This window comes from Belonocnema kinseyi, chromosome 9, assembly GCF_010883055.1.
Source record: "Belonocnema kinseyi isolate 2016_QV_RU_SX_M_011 chromosome 9, B_treatae_v1, whole genome shotgun sequence".
Classification (NCBI taxonomy): Eukaryota; Metazoa; Arthropoda; class Insecta; order Hymenoptera; family Cynipidae; genus Belonocnema; species Belonocnema kinseyi.
The window spans coordinates 80,078,541-80,089,860 of NC_046665.1; the positions used below are offsets into that span (position 1 = coordinate 80,078,541).

Consider the following 11,320-nt stretch of genomic DNA (forward strand, 5'->3'; position numbering starts at 1 on the left):
CGATTACTACAGCAAGCATTTGTACGAATCAAATGAGAAATAAACGATGCTTGATTTTTTTTCCTCCATTTCCCTTAATTTAAACACTCTTTCTCTACAAATAAAGCAAAATTTCCTGGTTTTCTCAGAGGATATTCTCCAATATATCATTAATACTCTGACTCGTATGGAACGTGAAAATGTAGTCACGTAGAAACGTGTTCATGGCTCGATCGTTATGACCCGTGGAATCGAGAAAGGGGCTGCAAGGTTGGAGGCATGTCGCACCACAAAATAAAATTTGCAATCCGATTCGACATTACAACGACTTCTCGACCCTGGGACCTGGATGATGTTTATATTCGTATAGCGAATCGCCGCTACTACCCGGATATGTAACAGGTGTTACAGAAGAAAATCGGGTCACATGAAATTCAGATGTATGCACAGGTGGCAACCCTACTTCCCCTTCATCCTCCTCCATTTGTATTTCTTTCTTCCCTATGATAATTTGACAATCGGCAATTTAAAATGACGATTCTCGTATTGTTGATATATGTCTTGGCAGTATTTATATTGGAAGAGGCACGGCTTAAGCTCCAGCGTCACGCAATCAGCATCAATCAACCTCGTTTCTCGCCTTCACCTACACTTACCACTTCCTCTATACACCTATATCACTCACTGCCCTGATCGACCCCTCTCTTCAATCACCCATTTCCGTTTCCCTCTTATTCGTCCACGTCGCCCCCCTTAACTTTCCTTACTCTTTGATCTACCCCTCTCAGTCATCTGCAATTCTCCTCTCTTTTTTTTACTATCCTGCTTAACCGTATCGCCACCTCCTCCTCTACTCTTCCTTCCCTATCTCTTCCTCATTCAGTGTCTCGCCTTCTATCCTTGTATCGGTCGCTCCCCTCTATCATCTCTTATTCCCTTTCATCAATCCCTCTCATTCATCCCTGAGGCCTTTTTTTCATTTCCCCACAGCCTCGCTTTATTCATCTCCCCGTTCTACTTTACAGTCCCTTCTCATTCGCTTCTGACTCCATATTTTCCAGTTAGCACCTCTCAATATCTTCGTCTGCATCGCCAAAACTCCTCTCCTCTACATATACCCCTCTTAGCCATCCACCACTTCCCTTTTTCATTCCTCCTTAGCCTATCTTTCTTTATCTCTCTCCCCAACTTTTGTGTAATGCTCACCTCCTTAGCTTATATCTCCCTATTTCCCTCATCCTCCTCAATCCTTTCATATTTTCTCTCTCCCTCCTCCCCCATGCCTCTTATCAATGAAACCCTTCTTTTACCTCCCATTTCCTCCTCCTCTACCACCTGCCTTTCCCCGCACCCTCGCAGTACCCATTCTATATTAGCGCTTTCCCTTCTACCTCATATTTCTCCACTTCACTGTAATTTCTTGGCAAATTTGATTTAAACGGTACAGCTTAGGCTGATGTGCGTGTTCAGATTTGAAAATGATTTTTCCCCTTATAAAATAAATCACCCTGATGCATGTGTACTTATAATTGTTTCTATAGAACAGCCATTAACATGACTGGCGATTATTTAATGAGCAGAATTGCCGAAAATAAAGACAAGAGTAAAAGATAAAAAATTTCCTAAACAAGAAAAGAATAACATTCTTTTTTTGGACAAAAATAAAAAAGAGGAAAGAAAAAAGAAGGAAACCAACCAAATCCCCTTCCTTCTATTTTTTTATTTCTTTCGTCTTTTTTATTTTTATTATTATCAAATCACGATTAAAAACATTTTTTAAACATAATCACCAACGTTTCGGCACTTGATTTTCGGGTATCGGTGATAGAGTATCGTGGTTTCGTTGCTGTTCCTGTCTGATCAAATTTTGTTTGCCTTGATAAGGGTGCTTGTATGAGTGCTGAAAAGTTGGTGGTTATTTTTTACAAATGTTTTTCAATTGTGATCTCATAATAATAAAAATAAAAAAGACGAAAGAAATGAAAAAAGAGAAGGAAGGAGGTGTGGTTCATGGCTTTCTCATTTTTCTCTCCTCTATTTTATTTTTGTCAAAAGAAAAACTTTTTGTTTTCGTTTTTAGAAAAATTGGTATCCTTTTTCAAATTGCTATAGGAACATTTTATGGTGCTTTTCCATATTTGATCGTGGGATACTTGGTTTTATTTTCAGGAATTCTGCACATTAACTTGATAATTAGACGTTAAATAGGATTTCAAATTTTATTTTCATCTCATTTAAATTTTATTAAATTTTGACAATTATCTAATAAATGTAATTTTTTATTTTTTTACAGAACTCAACTAAACTCTTTTCTTGGGAAGATAACTATGAGGTAGCCGAACAACTGGCTGAAAAATCGCTCCCTGTTGTGAAGAGACTCACAGTTCCGGTTCCTGGTGGCTTCGAAGCTCAAGTTCGTTTGATGATCCCACCTGATGTGGATATGTCCGGGTCAACGAAATATCCGATGGTTGTCTATGTGTGAGTATCGATTAAATTTATACTTAACTTTCCTTTTGTAGATTAATTTTCCCTTGGGTAGTTATCGTGAAAAAATTTGAAAACAATAGTTTTTCTGTCATTTTAAGACTCAACATATTATTACTGATGCTGTGATTTTAAATAAAAAATAATGTTTTGAATGAACAAAATTTTAAATCATGTTTTTTCTTCCATAATAAATAACTGATAATATTATTTCAATCATTAAAATCAGAGAAAACTTTTTTTCCAGAGGCATGATTTTTGACACGACAAGTGTCTGAAGGGAATCTAATTTTCGATATTTTAACTTTAAAATTCCAAATAATAATATCTCAATATATATTTCATGCTTTTTAACTCTGATCATACTGAAAAGGATTATTTTTATTTTAAAATTTAGTCAAATTTGTCTTTATTTAAGCAAAATTGTGCTAATTTTAAGACACAGTTCAGAAATTGCGATATTGAGGTTTTAAATTAAACCAATTTTGCTTAAATCCAGGTTGGTATTAAAATGTTCAATGTTCTTCTTCGCTCTAGTACCTTCAATTTTAAATAGGAAATGAGTTTATTTTTAATGAGCTCAGTTCACAGGATTCGCTCACAGTTCGCTTCGTTTGAAAGATGCATGTAAAACGGAAATTTGGTCAATTACAAAGTATTTAAAGCGAGCTCTATAAAAAATTGTAAAAAATTTTTAAGCAGAGTTAGCTTGAAAGTTAAAGCTTCTGTTTTTCAATCTAGAAATTTTTAATTCTCACAGAAAAACGCCGATCCTCAAGACTACGCTGATTCGAAGTTGTTTTGAGTTTTATTTAAATATAGAACATTATTCTCATTACAAGATTAATTAAAAAGTATATAATTTCCCTTTACTGAAAAAATTCAGCATATCACATTGCAAGTTGTCTCCATTATTGATACTTATTATAGTGAAGCTTCCTAATGAGTTTTTTATTTCACTAAATTTCCAAATACTCAAAATAATTCAAACAATCTCTCGCTTTCGAATTTAATTCATTATCCCTTTAATTCTTCTCTTCCAAAGAGAAATTCGAAAGTTTCTTCTACCAAAAATATACTTTACACTTTACAGTAAACACGATTGATCATTATAGCGCCTGGCATGCCCCGGCAAAAAGGATGGTTGCTTTTAGCAGCGCGGATGGAGAAAAAGCCGAAGTTGGAAGTTCAGAAGCTTCCACTTAAGTGCTTCCATTGAAAACACGCGGTCGCCATAAAACACATGTGTATACGCATATATGCCTACTATCGTTATATTCATACCCGGTTACATGTCTTTCAAAACAGGGAAAGTAGCGAGAAATGGGGTGAATGTGGTGAATAGGGTGGAGGGTGGAGGTGTTGCTTTATGCATCGGAAGCTGAGATAGGTATCTATATTTCGAAAATGTTTGCTATATGATACATGTGTTTATATATAAGAACTGGAACGTAATCATTGGATGTCAAACCAAGTATATACTGATTGATGTATAGTTTATTCGCTATCAAGAGCATCGTACTCGTATTTTTCAATGGCCTCGTAACGTTGCAACACTTCGCTGACTTGCGAAACTTGTTATATCCATTTCCATCTTCTGCATTTCTTCCGTATTCATACAATTGAAATTTAAAAATAAATTAGAACTCTCTTAAAAAAGTGCTTCAAAGTGCTACACCTTAGGGGCCGTCCATAAACAATACGTTACCCATTTAAGGGGGAGGCGGTCATGCCAAAAACTACGAATTATTACAAAGTTTTTTCGGGGGAAAGTGTTGGATTTCCAATACTTATTCGTAAAAAAAAGTATTAGATCGAATGCTTACTAATACTTCTTTTTCGTAAGGGTTAGATAAAGTTTAACACATTTGTTGATGAAAAATTTTAAGAAAGTCATATTATACGTCATATTCTTTCTCCTATTTCTCTCTTCGCCCCTTTTCAAACCAATTATTTTGTCTTCTATTTTCAAGAAACTTCCTCTTTTTCACTTAATTTTGAACTCAATTAGTACAGCCCAATAAGAACAACTATTTTTGATTCAAAAGGATCCTATTATATTTTTGGTTTGAAATACATCTCTTTTGGTTAAGAATTCTACCACTTGGTTGAAAATTCAATTACTTTGATGAAAATGCAAATATCATGTAGAAAACTCATCTTTTTTTCTTAAAACTTCAACTGCTTCGCTAAAAATTAATTTTTATTGAAGATTCATCTCTGGTTGAAAATTTAAGAATTGGAAAGTAATTTTTTTTACTGACAATTAAACTATTCCATTCTTGGTTGAAAATTTAACTTTTTTAGTAAAAAGTTGCACTTAAAGGTAAAGGTAAAGACTTACCTATTCTAGTTGAAAATTCAACTATTTGGTTGAAAATTTATCTACTTTATTGATTGAAAATTTACTACATCGTTGGAAATTTATGTCTTCCGGTAGAAAAGTAAAGTAGAAAATTAATCTTTCTGTCGAAAATTCATCAATTTCGTTGAGAATGCAATGACTTTCTTAAACTTTATTTTTTTCCGTTTAATTCAATTGCTTGGAAATACTTTTTTGAAGATGTAAATTAATTTTTTAAATAAAAATGTAACTGCTCTAATTTTGATTGAAAACTTATCTTCTTTAGTTGAAAATTTGTGTTTTGGTAGAAAATTAATATTTTAGTGGAAATTTCATCTTTGTAGGTTAAGCATTCAACTATTTCGTTTCTGTAATCGTTTTTGTGTTCAAAGTTAAATTACTGTTTTGTTGAAAAGTCATCTTTTCACTATAAAATTTACCTACTGGATTACAAATTAAACCATTTTTATTCGTCTCTTGCTTAAAAGTTCAACCATCTGATCGAAAATTTAGTCATTTGGTTGAAAAATCATCTTTCTTAGTTGAAAATTAATCTTTTTGCGTTTACACGTCAACTTTTTTCTAAAAACTTTCGACCTTTCAGCTTTTTGGTAAGAATAGCTAATTTCTTCAGTGCGTTTATAGACACTTCCTTAAAAACATGTTTTTCCTTAATTCAATTTAACTGGAAAAGGTATAAAGGAGTGAATTATATTATCCATGCCGACGAAATGCTTTGACAACTGTAGATTTGATAAAATGCGGGACATAACATTAAAAATGTCCCATTGAAAATAGTGCACTCTCTTACAATTTTTTGTATTTTAATCATTTTTCGTCACCATGTATACGTTTTTGTAATTTTATCATTATTGGATTATTCTTCATCTACTTATTTTTTTCTATTTTATTCAACCTAAAATGACATAACCGGAACTTTGCAGTTTTTAAAAAATAAAGTGAAAAGTAAGAAATCATTTCGTCACCTAAAATGAGAAATTTATTGTGAAGGATTATTGACAGCATTGCGAATTACATAAATAAAATTTTATTAAGTCCAGCCATCGTGTATTTTTTCACAATCCTTGACTTTTTCCACTTATCAAAGAATTTAAATATATTTAACTTATTTTTTTTTAATTTGCTTTAATTTCAGTTTATTTGTTACATTAGACAAACTTTTTTATCTAGAATGCATATTTGTATAAAATGGTATTAAGCAAACTAATATTTGATAATTCTATTCTAATTTATTCTCCCTTTGATTTTCCTAACTCCGAAATTAATGGAGGTTTTCAGAGGGAGAAAGAATCCTGATTCTTACTGAACGTTCTTTCAGGATTTTCTTATCTGCATTTCAACAAAATTCTTACTTTCTCGAGTGAGGGGAGAAAGCGAAAACTTGAAACGAAAGTGAGAACACATTATTTATGAGTCCCCTATTCCAAATTTCGATCTCGGCATAATTTTTCTATTACATTAAAAATCCCTTTTGTAAATAAACGAATATGTTTTAAATTTATGTTTTTTTGTTGTTAATAGAATGCATATTAGAAAGGAATGTCAATAAATGTAAACACAGAATTTGAATTAATTAATTATTTCAGGTATAATACAAATTTCGTAACAGATTGATCTGTTTTTTATTTACCCGTATTCTATCGGATTTTTCTCGTAAAAAGTAATTGAACTCGATGCTTCTGTGATTGAACGCATTTCAAAGTCTTTTTAATTACGTTTTGCTGCTCGTTTATTGCATCATATAACTGGCCCCGCATTGTTTTTAGTAACATTTGTTTTCCAAATCACAGTTAACAATCCAGCAATCAATTGGAAAATCGATTTATTGTATAAAAGCCAACTTTCTATTTAGTCGCACTCTGAACATTTCCATGTGATAACAGTGTAAGGCAAAAAGATCATGTTTTCAATCAAACTTCTCTATTCCAAATTAAGATTTTTTTGGTACGTTTTACGGCCTTCATTAATTAAAAGAATAAAACGTAATGATTGGAAATTTCGTTTATTGAAATTCTGACTTTCTGACGTTTAGGCAAACACTGCGTGATTTTTTGAAAGAATCTAAATAAATAATATATAAATAACGATCTTTTGTTACAAATAATTACAAACAAATTGCTTTTTTTTAATAAAAAGTACGAGAAATAAAAATTACCTGTGCTTTTTATCTTTTAAAAAACCAAGAATATTAATTTTAGAGTCAAACATCTGTCAATAGTTCAATGTCAATTATTTAAAATAATAATGACGTGTGACACCAAATTCAATTAAAATGTACGAAAAACGAAAAACGGAATAATTCTTACAAACAGCGAATAGAGAAAGCGCGCCAAAGTAACTGTAATTTTAACTTGGTTTTGTTTATTTTTATAATACTTTGATATATTTTGTTGACATTCATGATTTCTGTCTGTAATTTAATCGAAATATTGTGATAATTGTTTATAAAAATGGATTCTATTATGCGTCTTTTATATGTATTTTTTCCCTAGAAAGAATTTTTATATTGTTAAAATCAAAATGAAAATAATGGTTTAAGTTCCAACAATGTTGTGAAAGACCTGTATTAAAATTTCCAACTCTACAATCTCTTTTATGTTCTGAAACTTTAGTTTTTAATCTTCTACCTGTTTCACCAATATAAACTTTTTCACAACAACTACATTGACGGTCGAAGAAAGGATTGATTTGATTCTTATCAAATCTACTTATTTCTATAATAAAAATGAGAGAAACCTGGAAATATGTCATTTTGATTAGCATTCTTTTTCACCTTATTATTAGTATCAAGAACTATTCCAACAATAAAAAATCTGCTCACTGAGCGGGGACATGCTCATCGCGCGCTTTGCGCACGGTTCGCTTCGTTCCATTGGTTCCATTTTCTACCAAACCCTTAAATTTTCAAGTGAAAGTTATGCAGAAATATAAGAGCGAGAGGATATAAGTTAGAGAAGATATAACTGCGGTTCCAGTGTAAAAAATCTCTAATTTTCATTTTTTCAAGATTTTCAAAAAATTTTTATTAACATGTCTATTTTCCGTGGTCTGCGTTAATCCTCAGCACGCACATCACGAATCTTCACAAAACCAGTCACCTCCTCTGGCAGTGTGGCTTAGTTATTGATCGACCCCTCAAATAAAATTTAGAGCAATCTAAACAAAAGTTGTAGAGTTTAACTTATAAATATTATAAATTTATATACATTTCAAAATGCTTTTATTTTTTTTCCAAAAAATGAAATAAAAGTGATAAAAATCCCAGTGTATGTTATTACAGTATTCTGCATTACCAACGCCAGACCAACCAATGCCAGACCAGACGACTGTTTTAGTACAAACTTAGGAAATCCGCTGTAAGGCGGTGTATGATTTTCTTTCTCGCAATGAACCTCAGGTGTTCAATGATATTAATTTGACGCCAGATTTATTTACATTAAGCATAGTCTGGGTGAACTCAGATCATGTTCAATGCCGATGCGGTTGTATGTAGGACTTGACGAGCATGTCAATCCTGCATCAACCATTCACCAACAATTTTTGCAGGACTTGTGACTTCCGCATTTAATTTTAAATTGGTGCGCACAAGCTAATAATCTTCATTAAAAACTAAATATTTTAATTTTCTAATTTAAATTTTTGGATTTTCTCACAAGCAGAGTTAGCAGAGTGTAAATCTCATTTGGGAATAATTTAAGTTCATTTTATATGATAATTTAAATAACATTTTTTTTCATATTAATCAAAATGACTTAATGACTAGGAGTGTGGCATTAAAAGAAAGATTGCCATGATTAAACTTTGAAATTATATTATACACTTGAAATATTAAATTTTGCACATGCCCTGGTGGCAAACATTTTTACCATAAAGTATATCACTTCGGAAAATATTATTTTTTTTAACTTCAACAAAAATTTAAAAAAATATATATTTAATCACAAATAAATAAGTTTTTCTTATATTTTCTTAAAGAAAAGTAAAGAAAATAACAATAAAGTCCAAATTTCGATAATTTGAACATTTATATAACTTTTTCTTAATAATACTTTTTTACTTTGTTTAAACAACCTATAAGACGTTACAGAAACTACGGTATTTTGTAGTTTTCGAATTTGATGTTGTAAATTGTTATAGTTTATTGAAGAAATTTACAAACTGGAAAAAATGAATGTTTACAAAGATAATTTCATACGTTAATAAATCACATGTGGTATAAAGCGGACATTTGAGCCACGCAACATTTTTTGTACAGAAAAAAAGGTAACCTAGATATTCACTATCTATCAAAAGTAATTTTGAAACAGAAGGAAACATTTTTAGGAAGAGTGCAAAAAACTAGATCTATTTTTACAGGAAACTACAAATAAATACAAGAAATTATAACAAAAAATTACAACTTTTATCTCTTACAAGAATAAATTTTGTACATTTCTGGTATATTGTATTGTTATATTTTATTGTAGTTATAATTTCCTACAAGAATGTACAAAAAAAGTAAAACTACAAGAATTGACAGAAATTTACAGTTTTTTACAGTCAAAGAGTTGATGCAAACTCTTGTTAAAAAAAAACAAGAATCCAACGACCAAATTTGGACCGCAAAGAACAAACAAACAAAAAAACTCCTATTATCATCTGAAAAAAAGAAAGAAGGGGATATGGTTGGCTGCCTTCTCATTTTTCTTTCCTCTTTTTTATTTTTGACCGAAAATTTTTTTTTCAGATTACAATAGGAGTTTTTTTTGTTTGTTCTTTGTAGTTCAAATTTGGTCGTTGGATTCTTGTTTTGTTAACAGGAGTTTGTATCAATTTGATTATTGGACGTGACATAGGATTTTTAATTTGGATTTTAATCTAATTTAAATTTCGTAAATTTTTTTTGAGTCAAGGAAATATTCTATTTCGACCTGGGACAAAAAATCCTTAAAATATTGCGATTAGATAAATAATTTTGAATTAAGATGACTAAATAATCGCTATTATAAAAAAAAGATTCTATTTTTAAACCTTGAAGGAATGGTAGAATACTAAAAGACACTAATAGTTCCTAATGAATAAAAAACTTACATTTGGAACACTAAACGTAATGATTAAATATTATTATTATCTTTCACTATTCTATCATTCCTTAAAGTTTAAGCATATAGAAACTTTTTTCGTAATAGCGATCATTTACACTTCTTAAGTTATACTTATTTTATTGCAATATTCTATATATTTGTCATCCTTGATCTAAAAACTTAAATTTTTGGCTCTAAAACCTGTACATTTTTGTAGATTTTTTCACTTGTGCTTTTTCTTAAATAACTTGAATTGTTGCAGAAAATTAAAACTACAGTGAAATACGGCAATATACGAGTACATCATTTACTCCATGCTTAGACTAGGCGGGGAAGTGTATCTTCTGTGGCGAATTTGGGGATGGTGAAAAATTAAACTTTCAAATTAACATGGCGAATTGAAAAATATACATATTCAGTACCGATTTTGCCACATGTAAAATGTCCCATTTCTCCTTCTCGATACATACGGTATTTTTCATACCACAGTCTGCCACAGCCAAACTCTAATTTTGAAAATTTTTTATTATTCTCTAATTTTTTTGGCAATTTTTAAATTTTGGGTAATCTTAGAACTTCTGGTAATTTTGCAAATTTTTTTAATTTTTGGAAATTTCTGATAATTTATAGAAATTTATTGGTCGTGCTTTTAGTGATTGGCAACTTCAGCCGAAGTGCGTGTGAAATGAAATGTCATCTTAAATATTACACCACCAAGTTCGAGATCCATTTCGCTCTCCATCTGAAAGTATTTTCACTCGTAGACCTTGTGGTGCGCTATAAGAAGTTTTACTTTAATGTCATTTTTGTTATAATGTATTTAATTTTTTTTTTTTGATCCTGTAACAATAGTTTTAGTGTTTTGTGCTTTTTTGTAACAAATTTTCCACCAGGGATGTTTGAAGTAAAAATAATGCAGTTGTAAAGCATATTTGTAAAGCATTTATAAAATTGTAATTGTTTAAGTCGAAAAACTATAAATGGTTCAATTTTAGTGGATCCAACAAAAGTTGTACACTATATTAATAGTGTACAGCCTTTTAAATCCTAATTTTTCTTTGATATTAAAAGCGTCCCAATTTTAAATGATCGAATTCAATCATTGATATTCAGATCTGAAAAATTTTTTTTTACTTTTATGAATTTTTCGAATTTTGGAGACAATGGTTTGATATCTTTTTGCAAATTTTTTTTAAAAATCAAAAGTAAAATATCATTCGGGGAAGAGTCAAAAAGTTTCATATTTCCCCCAAAAATCCAAAAAGTAAAAAATCAAATAATTACTTTCAATAAATGATTTAGAATGTTTACTATACAAATATCTCAAGTTAATCAACTGTTAATATATTAAAATTAATAGCTTTAGTGAGAGTCATTTAATTTGATCAAAAAACAAGTAATATACGAAAATAAAATATTAAAAAAA

At 30.5% G+C, this 11,320-nt stretch overlaps 1 protein-coding gene across 6 annotated transcripts in view; it reads left to right on the forward strand.

The window, feature by feature from the left end:
• LOC117179413 (venom dipeptidyl peptidase 4) overlaps positions 1-11,320 on the forward strand; it is a 794,327-nt gene that overhangs the window by 745,477 nt on the left and 37,530 nt on the right. For all 6 annotated transcript variants that reach the window (XM_033371173.1, XM_033371175.1, XM_033371177.1 and 3 more), the window contains exon 12: positions 2,273-2,460. In XM_033371173.1, coding sequence (XP_033227064.1) covers positions 2,273-2,460 — 188 coding nt within the window. The remainder of the gene's footprint in view (positions 1-2,272; positions 2,461-11,320) is intronic.